This window comes from Prunus mume, linkage group LG6 (genome assembly GCF_029339155.1).
Source record: "Prunus mume cultivar Tortuosa linkage group LG6, ASM2933915v1, whole genome shotgun sequence".
In the NCBI taxonomy this organism is placed as follows: domain Eukaryota; kingdom Viridiplantae; phylum Streptophyta; class Magnoliopsida; order Rosales; family Rosaceae; genus Prunus; species Prunus mume.
Window position 1 is genome coordinate 8,374,535 of NC_142703.1, and position 19,125 is coordinate 8,393,659.

A 19,125-nucleotide genomic window follows, 5' to 3' on the forward strand; every position below is an offset into this window, starting at 1 on the left:
CTTTTATTAGAACGAGTGGTTTTGAAGGAAAAAAAACACTTTGTGACACTTTTAAAAAAAGTTTAAAAGTGCTTCTGGGTCGCAAAAACGCTTTCTAAAGAAGTGCTGTCAATACTTTTGAATTTCTTATGAAAAATTATTGCTAGAAGAGAAACAGTCACAAACCACACCGACTCCTCCAAATATGATGATGCAATATGTTTGATAAATTATGTCTAGGCTTGGGCAAGGGACAAAGACCTGGATACGTTCTGGCCCCACAATCGTAGTAGGTGATGGTTAGGTGGTCGGGAAATCAAGTGGACCCAACTCGAAACGAAAAAAAAATACACTGACATTTAGACCAGCCGCCGGCGGATCGCGATGTTGTTGAGTTGAGTGACTCTCTTTGCTTCTGCTGTATTCTGCTGCATAATCAAATTTCAATCTTCCATGGCGAAGAAACCAGTGAAATACTCCGTGGTACTCAAATATCTCTCTTCTGTATGTAATGCGTTGCGCTCAAGCAGATTGTTAAGAATTTGAGTGTTGAAATTGATGTGTTGTGTGCAGGTGGATGCCTTCACTGAATCAGCTTTCAAGGGAAACCCGGCAGCGGTTTGCTGGTTAGAAGAAGATAAAGACGACCAGTGGTTGCAGGCCGTGGCCTCCGAGTTCAATCTATCCCAGTCTTGTTATCTGACTCGGGTCACCGATTCCACGCCTACTTCAGCTCCTAGGTTTGGTCTCAGATGGTTCACGCCTTCCAATGAGGTCTTAGCTCACCTTCTGTTCAATTAGTGTTTGATTTCACAAAATCAAAAGGATAGATCTTTATACCCCCTGTTCATTAAAAAAAAAAGAAAAAGGATCGATCTTTATAGTTTTGTTTGTTTTTAGTTCTTAATAACAAGGTTGAATTGAAGTGTGAAATTCAGGGAAAAGATTTGAGTGTATCAAAATCTTTAACGATCATGAATTCAGTAAAAAAGATGGTTCCTTTTAGCCTTTTAGCGTATGGGTTTATTTAAAAAGGTAAACTTGTTTAACTCCAGTTTCCCTGGATTTGATGTGCTTAACTGGTATTTGATAATTTGATGTCTTGATTTTGTCACTGATGCATAAAGTAGAGTATGCATACTAGGCACTACTTTTGGCAAATTTGATATCTTAGAAAGTAAATCAAGCTTGGAAAATTGATACCCTTTTGCAGGTTGAGCTTTGTGGTCATGCAACATTAGCGGCCGCATACACTCTCTTTGAGTCTGGTTTGATAAATTCCAACTTTATTGAGTTTGCTACATTATCTGGAATCCTAACGGCTAAAAAGGTTCCAGATGTTAAGACAGCCAATGGTGCAAATAATATTCAAAATGGTGAAGCACAAAACTCCTATTTCATTGAACTGAATCTTCCTGCCGCCCCATCTTATGAATTCAACTCTAGTGAGGTTTCATTGATCTCTGAGGCCTTGGATGGTGCTTCTATGATTGATATAAGGAAGACACATGTCACCGACGATCTGCTTGTAAATCCTGCAACCCTTCCAGAAAATCTCTATATATTATGCTTACCATTGATATAATCTTCTTACTTTTTGTTTTTGATGGATTAGGCCTTTATTTTTTGGCTTATCTATGGAGTCTAGATGTACTCTTAAATGAGGACTTGTTTCAATTTTCAGGTTGTGCTTCCATCAGCAAAAGCTGTTGTAGATTTACAGCCAAAGTTTGATGCAATCCAAAAATGTCCAGGGTCTAGGGGAGTGATTGTAACAGGGATTGCTCCTCCAGAGTCTGAATATGATTTTTACAGTAGATTCTTCTGCCCCAGATATGGGATTGGTGAGGTAAGCAGCTTTAATTTATTTTCTGATTAAGTTTCTTTCAAGTGCCTGATATTGGGAACCCATGTTTGTTGCATATTTCTTTCAGCTTTGCTATGCTAAATGTGAAGATTATGTATCTGGATTTATAATCCCACCTCCTTTTTCTTTTTCTGCTAAGGTGGATTTAAACCATTTGAATAACCTGCTTGGAACCTTTTCGTGTGTCTTTTGTTGTTTGGTTTATGTCAGTTTTCAGTTATACTGAACTCAAGGAATAACTGGAATATATCCGACTTATTAACTAAAATTGATACAAGGCTGAATAGTGTTACTTAGTGATACTTGTTTATATCTTTCAGGATCCTGTTTGTGGGAGCGCACATTGTGCCTTAGCATCATACTGGTGCAAAAAACTGGGGAAGTCTGATGTTTTTGCATATGCGGTACTCTTTCTCTCTCTCTCTCTCTCTCTCTCTCTCTCTCTGTGTCTGTGATCTTATCATAGCTTTACTTGTTCTCCTCGTATGTTTGATACATTATAGTTTACTTTCAGGCATCCCGTCGAGGCGGAGCAGTAAGCATGCATCTAGATGAGCAGAATCAAAGGGTGCTGCTGCGAGGGAAAGCTGTTACTGTCATGGAAGGAACTGTCTTAGTTTGAAGTTTGCCAAGTACAAAAATTTGAAGTAAATGACTCAACTGGTGGAAGACAAAACAAAACCCCCCCATTACATTTGAATAAATATTAATATTCGAGCTATTTGTTTTGATTATTGTGAACCAGCATTCTGAATTCTCCATCTTGGCATCTTGAAAGGTTAAATATGGTAATTCAAAGCAAACAAATCTTCTGACTGGATTTTAGCCATTTGATGGGATTCAAATCCTTCCCTCTTTATGCAAATATTTTGTCCACGTGAATTTTTGAGATTCTGCAAAACATGTGTTCAAATATTTGCCTTCAACTTAAAAGCTGTCTGCATGTTTGAAAATCATTAATTAATACACTCAATCAATGGCCCATGCTGACTGTTCTCAGGGCTAATTTCAATTCCAGGGCTAATTTCAATGGCCCATGCTGACTGTTCTCAGGTACTTTTCTCATTCATTTAGCTCTTGTAATTTGTTTCCATTATTACCCTTAGTCTCCTTCAACTATCTATATATCATTGCAGCCAGACATTACGAAAATAAACGTAGAATGCCACAAGTGTCAAGAGAAGCTGAGGAGATTTCTGTCCAAATTTCAGGGTACAAGCTTCTTTTGAAAAAATATATGTATATCTTTTTTAGTTCATAGATCAGAATACTATCCTCCATCTGATGCCTTCCGATCACAACGGAAGACCTTGGGTTGGCCCCACCATCCACAAAAGAAACAGAGCACAAAAAGAGCTTACAAGAAGAAATCAACTGCTTCCAGACTTGACTCTTTGCAATTTGAAAGAAGAGAGAAATATACCAGTACCTCGTTTTTTGGGTTACAAAGGGGAGAAGAGATTACCATGCAACTGTATCGTAGTAAGTAAAAAATGTAGAGGACAGTCGCGCGGCTGTATGCCTGCAATAAAAAAATATATTTACAGCTTATAGCCGACTGGCGATACTCCTGAAATAAAAAATATATTTACATAGTATAGCCGTTCGGCTATAAGCCTGAAATAAAAAAATTATTTTTATAGAGTCTAGCCGCACGGCTATACTCCTGAAATAATAAAATTACATTTATAGAGTCTAGCCGCACGGCGTGACAATTTAAATAATTTTTTTATTTAACTAGTATGGCCGAGCGGCTATACTCTCGAAATAAATATATATATATTTAACGAGTATAGCCGGTCGGCTATACATGTCCACCGCCGCCACAACAGCTCAACAGCTCCAAAGAATCAAGCTCTCCTCTGCGCCCACCTTCTCTGTCACTGCTGAACAGCCCCAATTCCTTTGGTAACTATTAATTGCACTAAATGTTCTCTCTTTTTTTCAAGTGTTTGATGTTTTGACTGTGAAGGATTTCTGGACTTCTCACCAAGCGCTCAGCCCAGCAGAGTCGGGAACTTTCCTCACGTGGATATTCTAATTAAAAACACAAGTTGTCTAAGAAATTCACCGATTGTTGCTAAAGCCCTCCAACTTACTACTACCCCAATGATGAAGGAGACAGACACTCTAGTAACGATCATTAACTATAAAATAAGCAAAAGGCAAAGTTAGTTATGATCAAATCAAAAGCCATATAGGTATAAAGATTGTTGCCAGTTAGCTTCAAGGATTGCATTTCTGATTACATGTTTACCTGGTTTATAGCAGTTAGTCTTCCTCGAAGATTTTCAGGTGCAATTTCAGCTATGAAAACAGGTACCTTATCATCCGCCCAACGTTGCATCAAACTTGGTTAATAACATATGTTAAAACTTGAAATAGCATCCATAAGAAGGTGAATTTGGTGCGTACGAAAGCTTTCTTGTGTTTTCAGATAGATTGCTGCTGGCAAAAGGTCTGGTACAAATTACAACGCCTTGTCCCAGTCCACCTTAGCCCTATGAATGCTGTAATTCTTATGATGATCAAGGTCAATTGTATTATAACCTCTTTGATCCTTTTACAATTTACTTACAATATCCAGAAGGTTACATCTTTTGACTTTCACTTTCAGCGGTCAACACAAAGATATGCACTGACTTTGTTAATCTTTTTCTTTTCTTTCGTCTATAAAAAAAAGTTATCTTTGCAACACAATTAGATCGAAAATGAAGTATATACGTATCTGATTCTATAATTTAAAAAACCAGTCAATAAATTAATTATTCATCATTTCAAAGTCAGCTACAACAATAGAATTCCTTAATAATTAAAAATTAAGTTGGATATGGAAGAACAATTCTTGGCAATGCAAGCAAGCATCCCTCTATACTCTTAACTTGTTTGAAGATCCATACCAGTCAAAAATTATAAGATATATATGATTTAAACGATTGAGATTACTTCGTTCAACCATCAAGATACATGATAATTCATTCACTTATGTCTTTTGAGACTACTCCGAACAAATCACTTCTCAAAAATATGCAATCTTCTCCGAGTATTTCTTTTCTCAATGTTAAAAGTGATAATCTCCCATTTGGATTCAAAAATCAATCACATAGACGAGTGATGATGTGATGTATTAGAAGTCAATTAATGTCGACGAAACTCACAAGGACAGCTTACCTCCTTGATTGAACTACTAGATGCATAGAAACCACGCAGCAAACACTGACATTAAGGCTGTCGGTGCCTTATCCTCCTCGCATATGTATATCTACATTTAGGGACCAGTCTCATTTTCAGCATTCATACATACATAAAACTGTTTCTTTGTTATTAATTCAACACCCCCATGACATATATGCATACACAGCCACGTTTATTTATGCCCACCTCAACAACTATAAATAGACCTTTCCCTCAACTCAACCATCCAACCATAACCATGGCTTCCTTTACTCAATATTGCCTCTTCTTCTCTATCTCTACCCTTCTCCTCCTCTTCTTCAATGCCTCTCCCGTTTTGGCCCAGCAATCTTTCAGGCCCAAAGCCCTCGTCATCCCAGTCTCAAAAGACGCTTCTACCCTCCAATACACCACACGTATTACCCAAAGGACCCCTCTCGTGCCCATAAACCTCGTCCTTGATCTAGGTGGCCAGTTCTTATGGGTCGACTGCGAACAAAACTACGTGTCCTCCACGTACCGCCCAGCTCGTTGCCGCTCAGCTCAATGCTCACTCGCACGAGCCAGCGGCTGCGGCGATTGCTTCTCGTCCCCGAAACCTGGCTGCAACAACAACACTTGCGGCCTCACCCCCGACAACACCGTCACGCGCACGGCCACAGGCGGTGAACTCGCGTACGACGTCGTCTCGGTCCCATCAACCAACGGGTTCAACCCCGGCCGAAACGTCAGCGTTTCGCAGTTCCTCTTCACTTGCGCGCCAACGTTCCTATTAGAAGGCCTCGCCGCGGGTGTATCGGGGATGGCTGGTCTCGGCCGCACCAGAATATCTCTCCCTTCCCAATTCGCATCCGCCTTCAGCTTCGACAGGAAATTCGCCATCTGTTTGTCTTCCTCCGTGTCATCAAACGGCGTCGTGTTCTTCGGCGACGGCCCGTACGTCATGCTCCCAAACGTCGACGTTTCAGAGTCATTAATCTACACCCCGCTCTTCATAAATCCAGTCAGCACGGCCTCCGCCTTCTCCCAAGGGGAAGCCTCGTCGGAATACTTCATCAAAGTCAACTCCATCAAGGTCAACGAGAAATCCGTCGCTGTCAACACGACACTGCTGTCGATCAACCGCGACGGCGTGGGTGGGACCAAGATCAGCACCGTCAACCCCTACACGGTCCTCGAGGCCTCCATTTTCAAAGCCGTAACCGAGGCTTTTATCAGCGAGTGTAAATCCATGAACATTACCAGAGTGTCCTCTGTAGGCCCCTTCGAGGTGTGTTTCAGCCGGGACAACGTGCTGAGCACACGTGTGGGGCCGGCCGTGCCGAGCATTGACCTTGTGCTGCAGAACGAGAGCACTTTCTGGAGGGTGTTCGGGGCCAACTCGATGGTGCAGGTGAACGACGACGTTCTGTGCCTTGCCGTTGTGAATGGCGGTGAGAGCCCAAGGACTTCGGTTGTGATCGGAGGGTACCAGTTGGAGAACAATCTGCTGCAATTCGATTTGGCCACGTCGAGGCTGGGCTTCAGCTCCTCGCTTCTGTTTAGACAAACCACATGCTCCAACTTCAACTTCACCTCCACCAATTAATTATCAACTTAATTAAATGATGATCTTATTATATACACTTCATATATTGAATAATTCAGTGTTAATAAGTGGCCAATAGGATGTTACCGCAACCTTCTATAATTTCAAATTTGGCGTCTGAGTTTTATCAGAAATTTGGTGTGCTTAATAATTTTTTGAATTTTTGTTATAAATTAAAAGGTATTTTTGTGAAGACATAATGACAATATCCAAAAAAATAATGTGATGTGTTTCTTTAATGTTTAAACTATAATCTAAATTATCCTAATTTATTGAAAATGGTTTTTTTTTTAAGAGCTTTCCTATTGAGAGGGAAGTTATTATTATAAATTAATGCTAGAACTTGAATCCCATGAGCTTTCCTGGTAGAGAAATTGTTTCCAAACCACTACAGTAGTGGGTTCTTTGCATTGAAAAGGGAATTAAACGACCAACAATAAACGAATTAGAATATGCATCGTATATAGTAAATACTCATGATCATTGATCCCCAAGCTAAAACATTGACAAGGTGTAGAAAAAAAAAAAACTGAAATTATGGATAATCTTTCTAAACATGGAGTTAATAATAGGAAAAAGCTTCTCATGTTACAATTAATTAATAAACTGAAATTAAGCTAGAAACTTAAAATTAAGACGGTGTCAGGGGGGGATCAAAACAAGTTAGGCATATTTGTATGGTTGTTGTGATCATTGATCATCTGAGATTGCAAAGGCTGAGGAGGCCACAACCATGCCTCATTAAGTGGAGATATCATTGATGTGTTTCTTCCTTGCAGCATGTCGACCCAGCAGCTTGAGGTTGCAGAAGAATAAGACCCCAATGGAGCAGAGTTATAATTATAAGTATCAACCCCACCAAAATTCTCCGGCTTAACTAATCCAAAGTCTCCATTATTGTAACCAGGCTCCAAATTAGCATTACCACAAATACCATTCGTGTCAAATCCATAACGAAATTCGATATTATCGTCGTAAAAATTACCTCCGGATATCGGCAAAGTTGGGCCGTCGTCGTTGAAATTACAACTCTTTGGTTCCAACAATGCTGCCGTGCTCTCTTCACCACATATATATGGCTGAATAGTTTTTGTTTTTCTTCCCTCGAAAGAAGAATTAATATTCTCTTCCAAAGTTTGTATATTGGTCTTCAAAGCCTCTATAATCTTACCAAGCTTCAGGTTCTCTTTCTCATCAAAACCCTTCTTTTTTCCTTTCCGCTTCTTTTTCAAGTTTCTTCCCAACAAATCCGAAATCCTGACCTCTTTCTTTCTTCCACCTGACGACGATCTGGTTTTCTTACGTTCTCGGAACTCCGTGATGATTTCTCTGGCCTTGGCCGGGTCCTCTGGCCACAACGAAAAATTGCCACCATTCGGATTGTAACAAACAATGCAAACCTTAGCATGGAGTTCTTCAAGCCTCTCTGCTTTCCTGTGCAGTGTCGCATGCCTCTTCGCGCTCGGCATTGCTGAAGTCTCTTCTGTCGACGGACTACTTTCACACCGTTTGCGTTTGCGGTCCTCACCTTTTCTGGCCATTGAATCCGCCATTCAAGAACCAGAAGAAGAAGAAAAACACACACACAGAGAGGTTGGCGGACAACACACAATATTGGCTAGTAGGAAGAGAAGTTAATTGAGAAGGAAAAGCTTGCAACAAATATATAGGAAGCTAGAGAACTTGGGTTTCTCTGGTGAATCTTGGAAAACAAATTCCGTCTTTGATTTTCCTGATGGAAGTGGGTCAATATGATGTACGGAGCAAAGCTTCGTCGTCTTCAGGAAACAGAGCAAATAAAATATTGATTTCTTGAGCTCCAGAAAGGAAAGAAATCTGGAATACAACGTCACTAGCTTTTGTCTTTAGTCCACGTCACCAAGTTTGAGTGTCCCTCTCAAGTAGGAAAGTACTAGTGTTGCCCGTTCTTGTTAATTGCGGTTATTGCTTCATTAATTGCTTAAGCCGGCTGTGGTTCTTTCCTTTTTCTTTTTTTCTTTAATTATGGGAAAAACAAATTAATTAGATTGAATTCTCACAAGTTAATTCGTCATAGTCGGTTTTGAAATTTAAAAATCAATCCAATAATATTTGTTTAAGAACTTAAGAACCCAATTCATTAATCAAAATTAAATTGTATATATTGATTTGGATGCATTGGATTGAATCATAAGCACCAAATTAGTAAGATATGTCTATTATCAAGAACCACGTGAATGTTTAATTGATAGTCAAAAGTTTCTTTTCCTGAAGAATTAATTAATAGCCAATTTAATTAAGAATAAAAAAAATTAACCAAAATTTTGATTCATACTATCTGTCGAAATTTCTTTAAATGTTGAAATCAACAATAAGATAACAAATTTCATTTGAAATTGGATCACTAAAAAGATAAAAGAGAATTCTAATTTTATTTTATTTTTTTCATATATAGAAATTGAACACAATACTTTAATTAAGCGAAAACAATATATTGTTCAAATAATTGATCAACATCGCAGCTTGGCAATAGAGGACTGCCGCCATCGTCGTCGTCGCTACCATCGTCACTATCGTATCCGATGTTGTCATCTTTGCCGCTATCATCATCATCATCGTTGTCATCATCTTCGCTGCCATCGTCGTCATCATCTTCGCTGCCATCGTCACCATCGTAATTTTTGCCACCCTCACTGTCGTCGCAATTATCCAACATATCCATTAAATAATCAATAACAAAGTTGTCATTTGCCTCAAAGCTTGTCGTCTCATGTTCCTCAACTCCGGTCACATGCGCCGTCACCGCCGCGTCAACATTGTTGATGGAGGGGCCATTATTATCATCAACATTAATGTTGCTCAAATCATCCTCAAACATATTTTCAATATCTGCTAGAGTGAAAAAATCATAATTATTGCCTGACTGGGGAATTGGATCGATTACTGTAGAGGTGCAATTACTGGCAACCTGCTCATGCTCCAAAGACTTGAACAAGTCTGGCATTAAATCCTCAAGATCAACAAAAATATCATCATCGACATAACCCTCATCGTTCTTCTCCGTCGACTTTGATTTCCTCTTTTTGTTGATCGAAGACTTGGATGGAAACGACATTGGCTTCGTCAAATTTTTGGACTGCTCCTCACCTTCTCTCGGTTTTTCTGACTTTTTCACCATTGTGTTTGTGAGAGATTTTTTTTATTTCTAATGAAACAACACAAAGCCGTAGCTACTCTTCTTAAAGGATCCTTGAAAAGCTTTGCAAAGCACGCATAGTGGTCTAGACAGTGCAGGATATATATATATATATATATATATATATATATATAAGGAGAGTCTTTCCTAATGGGGCATGGATTTACCGTTGTTTGTTTTTCTCAAAATAAAAAACAAAAACAAAAGATGATTTGGTGTTATTACAAAAATGCCGTACAAACTAAAACGATAAAACGGCCCAATGATCGAGAATAACCAATGAATGAATTAATTAATTGGATTAAGACGTTGCTAATATACACCATGGGATCCATAGCAAGGAAAAAACTATGATCCTTTTGCTGATAATGATACAAATCGATAGTGGGATCCCTGACCTGATATGACAAAAACATAACATAAACTACATCATTGGGGAAGGTTACACTGAATTTGCTATCCCCATTTCTTGTGACCTCTAATTGGAAATATGCTTATTTGAGTACCACAATCACCGGCGCCGGGAAGAAGAATTGTGCTCGTGGGCCTTAATATCGTTCCGTATCCGGTCAGCATACATGGGTAGCCGGACAATCTGATCTATCTCCTTCAACAAAACTTCCTCCGTGATATTATCCTTTATGCTTCGCATTACCTGTTTCAGATGAGAAACACAGCTTCATTAATTACTCCAAAACAAACACACGTTTTAGAGAAAAGAGGAAGGAAAAAAACAAGAACGTTAACTGGTACAGGATATAAAAAATACCTTCTTATAGGTATTGAACTCATTTGGGGTTGATTTGTCTGGCCTAGTCCGCATGCACACCCATACATTTCCCTCCGCATCCCAGGAGCACTCAATAATTTTCCCTGAACAAAGAGCAGGGTCGAGCTCATCTGCAGGTGGATTTCATAATATCACGGTATTAGATTCCGAGCTAAGTTAAAATTAAATCAACACAATCAGGTGCCTACAAATTCTTGATCATAATTTGTCAACATAAATATGATGGTAAATATGAAACAAATACATAAGTATCAAAATGCGACCTTTAAAAACCACCCGATAGCCTCCCATTAGCTTCTTCTTTCCACGCTCATTCAGAAAAAGTAGTTCCCGACCATCAACTCCTAACTGTCAACACAGAAACTATTTTTAGGTTATCATCATGGTATAAGTAAACAGAGAAGAGAGTTGAACAGAACACTACAATTTGCAGCAAATGAAACTAAATTAAAATTAGGACGTGTTACAGTCTGAAAAGAAAAGAAATCATACAACCTCAAAGAGAAAATCAACTGAATTCATTTCAGGAAATTTCCACTTCAAAAGACCTTCATGTGTGCGGGGTACATATGGATCATCCCAGCCCTGAAAAAGACGGATCATCAGCACATAATGAAGTATAGGACAATATAACCACATAATGAACTTGCTCACTGTGAAGGGCTCCAAAATCTTAATCACCTGGAATATCAGACCATCAGATGCGTGTGAAAGCCCAGGAATGAATTTCCTCAAAAGTTTCGTAACAGTAGACAGTAACCAAAAACCCTTCCTCCTCACCTGATGAACATCTATAACAAAGTAAAACACCAACCATGACGGAATATGCAACTAGAAACATTAATGGTTAAAAGGAATCAAAACATTTAGTGTAATCTTCGATTGTCGAGATACATACACTGAATGGTTCCAAGTCATATCTGTAATAAGGCTCTGGACTCTTGGAAAGAGTATCACGTTCCATATTTCGAGGCTCAATCACTTCTTTTTCAAGCATTTTCCACCGTTCATGGAATGGCAACTGGACCATTTTTAGATATCAACTTATTAATAAATAGAAGTATTTTATAACAAATTCATTATAAGTCTAATAAAAGATGACATGCTGTGATATCAAAAGTGGGGGTCAAAAGAAGGAAACCTAAGCAGAAAACATTATACTTGACAAAACATGAGGATAGTCCATCTTAGGGAGAGGGAATATGCATATGTGACTAGCATTTGAAGCAGAAAAATCTGCTCCATAATGTTTCTCCACCCTTAGAAAAATTGGCTTAATAACAAGCGTCAATAGGTAACCCTTGGATCAAATGTTTGGAGCTATGGTGTCACAGAAAGGATATGAACGACCAACATTCAAAACCTCAGTTTAGAACCTATAAACCTGCTCAGTATGCTCACACACAGAACAAGAAGAAATCTATTTTAATACACAAGCAGCAAATTTATGTAAAGCCTACTACTGCTATTGGAAACTACACCATAAAAAGGCCAGTCCAATGCAAGAGGCTGCCAGCAACACGGAGATTGGAAAATAAACCATCCAAAAAAAAAAGGAGGGGGTGGAGGGGGAACGGGAACTATCAAGATATATTCCCATGACATTATCATATATCTAACCTCTGTGAGAGAGAGTTGGTTGATTGCCATGACGTCATAAATGAGGTATCTTCTCTCTTGCTTATGAGTATTTGGGTCAGTGTCAATTATCATCTCTCCATCAAGTAATGTGAAGTGGTGAGTCTTCTCAGGTATAACCTTCAAAAAATGATTACAAAAGAGTCATCTATTGAAATACTTCACATCAAACTATGCGAGTTCCATGTGTCAAAACTCAAAACCGTAAGCACATACACACCTTATTTGAGAATTTGCAAGGAAAACGCATCTGGACCCTTCGGAAACAAAATTTCCTATCAATCAAGTAACAGCCGTCCCAAGTAATTAGCATCATATAACGTGTTCCATCAGCTTTCCATGTGGCGTAGTAATAGCGTTGCCTTAATAATTGTTGGTTGTCCCTACAGAGAACATAATGATATGCAAACTTTAGTGTTGTATGAACCATAAACCAAGTACCTTTAAATATGATGATAGTATGCCTTAAATAATATTAATGAATAACAACCCTTTTATTTATTTATTTGGACAAAAGGAAACCAATATCAGGCAAATATCTTCTGAAACAATCAGACTCTAGCCTGAACCACCTAAGAAGTAAAATCTTGGAATTACTCATAAAAATGGTTGGCCTTGTTCACTTTGAAGGATGAAGCAACATAAGCTGTATCAGCAAAAAATACTTCCACCCATTTCATTTAAGGTATTATTCACAACAAAACCAAAGCATGTGGAAACAGCTTAGCAAAGTTATATGCCAAAATTAGAACAACTGAATTTATAATACGCAAAGGAAAACTGGATGTCCACTCATTGAAAAAGAATTTGATGAAAATTCATTAAGGAACTTCCTAATTACAAACTGAAAGTATCCAATTGTATATTTAGTCCATTTTAATACATTACTGATCTGAAAAGGCCACCATCAGTTTATAATGCTTAAAAAAACTGTGTCCAAACCAGTAGAAGTACATAATTGTCATTGATATGGATATTGTTAAATCAAACCTGTTGAGCGAAACAGGATGCGACCCTGGAAATTGTAAATTCCCTCTACCCTGAGGACATAGCCAGAAATAAATTAATCAGAATATAATGACAGCAACATCATGAAAAAGGAGAAGTAATAAAATATTGACATTACATCTTAATATACAAAGCATAACTCAAAGCACTGGATTTGAGTGCCTACCCCTACACCCAACTTGAGTGCATGATAACAGGCTTCTCGCATTGTTTTTTGCTGGTCAAAAGGTATTGGTTCACCCAAAACATCATCAATTGTCATTGCTTCATTTCTCACATGATTTTCCTAATGCATTCAAAAGAAGAAAAGTTAGATGAAGAGGAAAAATCCACTTTCAGTAACGATCAAACCAAAGGCAAAGGTGCAATTTGAATTTCGTCATTAAAAAAAATGGATATCACAAGGACGGTTTCCAAACACATGACCTCGCATATAAGCATTTCAACTGGGAAGTGGTTTGACGGCCAAACACGTTCGGCATCCAGTTAGGTACTTAAACAAGAAAAAAGGTACTGCTGAGCAGACATTAAACAGGATTAACTAATTTCAAACAATACATACATTGTCCTGATACATCACAGCTCCAGCCTTGTCATCAAGATCGGAACATCTCTTCCACTCTGGAGTTTGAGGGCAAACAACTGATTCCGGCTTTCTTTCATGATAAAACATGTAAAGTTCATCAATATAGTCCTGTTTATATATTCCTGGATGCCGTGCCTTGGCAAATTTATTTATTGCCTGCAGAATGGTCAGTCCAAAAAAAGTGATGAATGTTTCTTGGATAATGGAATAGATTCAATCAGAACCAAAATGACTACAACAGAACTAATTACTTACCTCGGTAACAGAAATTGATTCGTTACGCACAAGAAAATGAACAATCATGAAACCGGTGCGGTTATGCCCATGTGTACAGTGGACAAGTATACACTCCGTTGGGTCAGCTCTATGGGAGAAAAATTGTGATACCTATTAAAAATCACAAAATCAGCGACATATTTATACTTTTTATAAACTCATCACCAAACAATGATGCGACATGAATTCCAGAGAAGAAAAAAGCATTCAACTTTCTAATGGGTCAAGTGAATTTTTCATAAAATTAGCATAGAGACAGTTTACCTCATAGATAAATTTATCTACAGCTACATTATCAGGTACGGAATCCCTTCCTCTGCATTGTATCTGGCGCAGACAAATTAGAGGACATAAGTAAAAAATATAAACCTCACTAACTAGGAACAGAACACAAACACACTTGCCTTAACATGACGAATGCCTTCTTTTGTCCAATCCGAAACGGGATAGTAACGAGTAGTGTTTGTTAAATCAATCACTAAACCAAGCTGGAAAATGAAAATCAGTCAGCATAACAACATCATACAATATAAAGTATAGTACTTTATGAAAAAAGGAATTACTTCTCTTCCTAGAAGTCTTTGTTGATGAATGACTTGCTTTGGAGTGTATGTTTCACCACGAATATGATCCTTGAAAGACTCACCAAGCGGTACTTTTGAAGGAATTATACAACTTATTTCTTCACCATATGCGGGGCAACCCACCCAACCTAATAGCACAAGAACAAACCCATTAGCTTGTAATCAAATATGATTGATTTCTAATCACCAACTAGACTAATAATCAGTGTTAGCATTACCTACCTTCAGGAAGCATGTGTCTATCAAAAGCTTGATGGTTCCTACTTTGAAACCCAGAATCCTGATATGGGTTCTTTCTTTTCAAGCCCAAGCTTCTTTCTTCTCCATCCTAATAAGGAATTAAGCACCACCCAACAAAGGCAACAGTTAAAAAATCAAAATGACATAGTTAACAAAATCCCAATTATGTTTTGAATAAATAAATAAATATATATTTAATTTTTTGGATTGAGATTTTAAAGATAAGCATAGGATAGGAGTGATATGGATCTATGTATGTACCATTGACTTGGATTCTTCAATCTGCTGAATCGATGAGACTCAGAGAGTCTAGGGTTTTAGGTTTGGATGGATCAGACTGACTTCAGAGAGACATTAGACAAGTTGAGAGAGAGAGAGAGAGAGCCAACAAACAAACTAACGGTTCAATGAAAACGCTTCGTTTATATATCTTAAGGAACCGCCAGCGACTATGTTTAGTTGTTTGCTTTCTACACCGGCCCTGTCCTGTCCCCCGCCCCACCCAACTTCTCTAATTTCTGCTTTTTTTTTCTCCTTTGTTACCAATTAAACAAAAATCAATGGCATCTTCGAATAGACCAATACCAAAAATTCAATAATAGTCATTGTAGTATAACTACTTTCAAAAAAATTCATAAACTTTGCTTCTACCAATTGATTAAGCATAAAGGTTTGAGACGGATACTAAAACTGTCATATATGATGTTTGGGAAAATGGTGAAGTGGTAAATTGCATTTCTAAATTTGGGGAAGGGGAGGATTTGGTGTCCACAAAGCAACTAGTTAGCCAAGAAGGAATTGTGTCATGTTTGAGTTGCTAGAGTTGTCTTCTTTCATTCATACGCCCCCATAAATTAAGATCCTCTAATCCGTATTGTAGTATAATTAAGGTGGCAAAAAATAAAAACAAAACCATCTTTCTTTGAGATACTAAAGGTGAAAAATAGTATCATGTGTGGGTCTCATATGTCAATGTTACTTATGTAGTGAAAAACAACTTTAATAATACAGTTGTCGTTAAATAGTTGCAAATTTTAGTTCAAATCCAACATTCAATAAAAAGTAGTTAAATTTTGTGTGTATACGTGTCATTGTCATGTGTAAGGATTAAAAAGTATCATATTTAGCTATTAAAGCTCCTTTGACTCTAAATCATGCTTACGAGGAACTTTTACCCATGTAAATGACACACACATTGGTCGAATTGAAGGGTAATATGATAGAAATTTTTGATTTGGATGGAGATTAGTAACAATATTAACTATAACCATGAAGGATTTTATTACTAGTTTTGTTCACCTCAAAATGTCTTGGGCTTAACCTTAATGGGCTGATTAAAGATTAGAGACTTACACATGAATATTTTGTGTGCGATTCCATTTAAGCCCAGCTCGCGGTATGGTGAGTCGGCAGGTCATAAAACGACAACGTATTCTACTACGCCGGTAGGATGCAGGAAGGGCGTTTAAGTAATTTTGCCGTCGTTTACTAAGAGACCTCCTCACCAGCCCGAGCCCTAAAGTTAATTTCATTCTGTGCGGCACAGACAAGATCCCCCATTCTCCCGCTTCGTTTTTGGTTACGCTTCAAAACCCTAAGCCCTAGCTGTCGTCTCTATCAACAATGAAGCTCGTCAGGTTAGTCTTCCTCTCTCTCTTCCTCTAATTCTTCTTCTTCCTCAGTTAACAGCGATGCAAATTTTCTGCTGGTACAGAAGTAAAAATGGAAATTGAAAATATGCAGGTTCTTGATGAAGTTGAACAACGAGACAGTGTCGATCGAGCTCAAGAACGGCACCGTTGTCAACGGCACCATTACAGGTATTTCTGTGTTCCCCTCTTACTCCTTTCTTTCTAAAATGATATGAACAGTGAAGTTTTTACATAATAGGGTTTAATTAAACCCTAGGTTTGTGTTACCCTATTTTAACTTAAAAAGCAACTTATACTAGTTTTTGTGTAGCGTAGAATGTGATTATTGTGTTTATAGCAGAAGTGGGTCTTACCTTAAATTTAATGTTAGATTCTTATCAGTTATACTGCATAAGATGAATTTAGTGAAAAATGGAGTAATTATGTTGTTGGTTTCTCTTTGTGGGGCATCTCCATGGGTTGTCTTAGGACGTTCAGCTCTTCCCACAGTTTCAGATTGGAGTGTTGTTTCCCTCGGGGGGTTTATAGAACTAAGTTTTCACTCATCCGGCTCTGCCAATTCGTATAAATTGACCATGTAGAAGCATCAGCAGAGCATGGATACCACCCAAGTTTAGAGTCTACTAAGATGCAATTGACAAAGTTTTAGGACTTGTAATGGCTTGTTATAAGTTTGTTATGTACATTACATATGCTCTGTCATCATAGATTGCTCAGTAGTTATAATTTCTTTTTACGTGCATAGATTATTTGCGAACCACGTGCATAGATTACTTGCGAACCAGGATATGTCTAAGTATCTAGAATACTGGAAGATTTGAATAGTTTCCTTACTTATGGTATTGGGCTCATGACATCTATGTGAGGTCAGGCTTGTTTAAGAGACTTGTTAATGATTTCGATTACAGCATAGATGCTCAGTTTCTGGCAGCTGTATCATTTTGATTTCTTTGTAGAGGGAATTTCCTTGGAAATTCTGATCCTTTTATGATGTGAACAAACATGCGTCTTAACAAATGTTGTATACTTTGAGATGCCTCTGTTTTCCTTTCAAAGTGTTGACCCAGAGTCAGAGCTTATGAATTTGCTCAACATTGGATTTTCAAGGGTTGGGATAGCGTTGTGGTTTATCTGTAAACCATGGATATCATTTTTCAGCACATAATTTGCTTGAGCCCCTTGATTACTTCTATGTATGATAATCAATTCCTTAACTACACATGGGCTACAGAGCATCAGCAGAACTTTCGAGTCCTTATTTTGGAATGGGAAGAAGATGCTTTTTAGTTTGATCCTCTAGTAAAAGACAAAAAAATCTTATGGTGGTTTCTTTACTGGTAAACCTAGTGTTCCAAATATTACACAAGATTTTATGAGAAAATGATTTGTTCATATGTTTAACGCTTGTTTTCTTCAAAAATTTTGGTTTACAATTTGTTTGTTTCTAATGACTCAATGAAAGATTTGACCCTGCTTTACATGCATCACTAACATAAATGTTTCTGTAGAACAGCTAATTTTTTATTAATACTCTCCAAAGGAGATTCTTGTGTATTATGTAATAGTATCCAGTAATGGTTGAAGAAGCTTCAGCTTTTTGTGACTGGATTGCCTTGTGGAGAGAAAGGAAGAGTCTATGATTTGTTTTACTTTTAACTTATTACATAGATAATAGATTAAATCTTGATTTTGTTGCACACTTTGATGTGCCTTGTGTCCAACTAACTTGATAGGGGAGAAAAGTAGCTGTTCTGTCTGACTGGTAACTTCTTGTACAGGTGTGGATATCAGTATGAATACACATTTGAAGACAGTGAAACTTACGCTGAAGGGGAAGAACCCAGTGACTCTGGATCATCTCAGCGTGAGGGGAAACAATATTCGATACTATATCCTCCCAGATAGTTTGAATCTTGAGACTTTGCTAGTTGAAGAGACACCTAGGGTCAAGCCCAAGAAGCCAACTGCAGGTACTGCAACTTGTATTAGATATAATTATCTTTTTTAAATCATACCTATTTTTCTTGATTTACCCAGTGCTATCTCGCAGGTCACTGTCATAAATCTTCTACTCATTATTTCCCGTCTTTGTTTTTTCAATTTCAGGGAGACCCGTGGGCCGTGGACGTGGGCGCGGTCGTGGTCGGGGACGTGGGCGCGGCCGTTAAAGATGTCGCACGGGTTATAATTTTTGTGGCACGTGGTTATGTAAACACCTTTGTTGTAGGAAGAACTTGTTGGTGATCTTGGAGACATTAAATGAGTTTCGGTATTGCACTTTTATTCGTTGTCTATCCCCAGTGAAACTCCCAAAATGTTATTAAGAAGTTGGTAATCGATATGCTTTTGACATCTCATATACAGTTCTCCATTTTCATTTTGGGTGTTGAGGCACCAAAATTAGCGCTCCCTATTCTTGTTGATGCTTTTGAAAGTTGCATCTCTTATTAGGTGATATAGGTGGCTAATAGCTTGGATCTCGACAAGGGGTTGCCGCTATGCCGTATTGTTCTTCATTGTATCGGAACTTGATTGAAGTTTGCATGAGACAGGATCAGTTGTTGCTTA

General features: G+C 38.0%; 4 protein-coding genes across 4 annotated transcripts; 3 read left to right on the forward strand and 1 right to left on the reverse strand.

Moving 5' to 3' along the window:
• Nucleotides 1–151: 151 nt before the first annotated feature.
• Nucleotides 152–2,711, forward strand: LOC103334099 (Phenazine biosynthesis PhzC/PhzF protein). The gene is made up of 6 exons (XM_008237034.3): nucleotides 152–462; nucleotides 553–753; nucleotides 1,193–1,507; nucleotides 1,664–1,828; nucleotides 2,167–2,250; nucleotides 2,361–2,711. The coding sequence occupies exons 1-6, from the start codon at nucleotides 433–435 to the stop codon at nucleotides 2,466–2,468; spliced, it is 903 nt and encodes a 300-aa protein (XP_008235256.2). The 5' UTR covers nucleotides 152–432; the 3' UTR covers nucleotides 2,469–2,711.
• Nucleotides 2,712–5,180: 2,469 nt separating this feature from the next.
• On the forward strand, nucleotides 5,181–6,742 carry LOC103334100 (putative aspartic proteinase GIP2). Its single transcript, XM_008237035.3, has one exon. It carries the CDS (start codon nucleotides 5,187–5,189, stop codon nucleotides 6,606–6,608), a length of 1,422 nt encoding a protein of 473 aa, XP_008235257.2. The 5' UTR covers nucleotides 5,181–5,186; the 3' UTR covers nucleotides 6,609–6,742.
• A 3,309-nt stretch (nucleotides 6,743–10,051) lies between these two features.
• On the reverse strand, nucleotides 10,052–15,423 carry LOC103334101 (uncharacterized). The gene is made up of 17 exons (XM_008237036.2): nucleotides 15,167–15,423; nucleotides 14,888–14,993; nucleotides 14,645–14,793; nucleotides 14,486–14,569; nucleotides 14,346–14,408; nucleotides 14,061–14,192; nucleotides 13,782–13,961; nucleotides 13,386–13,505; nucleotides 13,202–13,251; nucleotides 12,432–12,594; nucleotides 12,194–12,331; nucleotides 11,472–11,594; nucleotides 11,255–11,353; nucleotides 11,069–11,158; nucleotides 10,837–10,921; nucleotides 10,553–10,683; nucleotides 10,052–10,438 (listed from the first exon to the last, which is right to left on the reverse strand). Exons 1-17 carry the CDS (start codon nucleotides 15,167–15,169, stop codon nucleotides 10,295–10,297), a joined length of 1,860 nt encoding a protein of 619 aa, XP_008235258.2. The 5' UTR covers nucleotides 15,170–15,423; the 3' UTR covers nucleotides 10,052–10,294.
• A 977-nt stretch (nucleotides 15,424–16,400) lies between these two features.
• Nucleotides 16,401–18,914, forward strand: LOC103334102 (small nuclear ribonucleoprotein SmD1a). Its single transcript, XM_008237038.2, has 4 exons — nucleotides 16,401–16,542; nucleotides 16,649–16,725; nucleotides 18,336–18,527; nucleotides 18,664–18,914. The coding sequence occupies exons 1-4, from the start codon at nucleotides 16,529–16,531 to the stop codon at nucleotides 18,723–18,725; spliced, it is 345 nt and encodes a 114-aa protein (XP_008235260.1). The 5' UTR covers nucleotides 16,401–16,528; the 3' UTR covers nucleotides 18,726–18,914.
• Nucleotides 18,915–19,125: the final 211 nt, after the last annotated feature.

Coding starts and splice junctions, on each gene's coding strand:
- LOC103334099 (XM_008237034.3), top strand. CDS start 433: ATGGCGAAGAAACCAGTGAAATACTCCGTG. Junction 1,508..1,663: donor ATGTCACCGACGATCTGCTT/GTAAATCCTGCA, acceptor TTCAATTTTCAG/GTTGTGCTTCCATCAGCAAA. Junction 2,251..2,360: donor CTGATGTTTTTGCATATGCG/GTACTCTTTCTC, acceptor GTTTACTTTCAG/GCATCCCGTCGAGGCGGAGC.
- LOC103334100 (XM_008237035.3), top strand. CDS start 5,187: ATGACATATATGCATACACAGCCACGTTTATTTATGCCCACCTCAACA.
- LOC103334101 (XM_008237036.2), bottom strand. Junction 11,354..11,471: donor ATGACTTGGAACCATTCAGT/GTATGTATCTCG, acceptor GATGTTCATCAG/GTGAGGAGGAAGGGTTTTTG. Junction 10,922..11,068: donor CAGTTGATTTTCTCTTTGAG/GTTGTATGATTT, acceptor CTGTGTTGACAG/TTAGGAGTTGATGGTCGGGA.
- LOC103334102 (XM_008237038.2), top strand. Junction 16,726..18,335: donor TGTCAACGGCACCATTACAG/GTATTTCTGTGT, acceptor CTTCTTGTACAG/GTGTGGATATCAGTATGAAT. Junction 18,528..18,663: donor GCCCAAGAAGCCAACTGCAG/GTACTGCAACTT, acceptor TTTCAATTTCAG/GGAGACCCGTGGGCCGTGGA.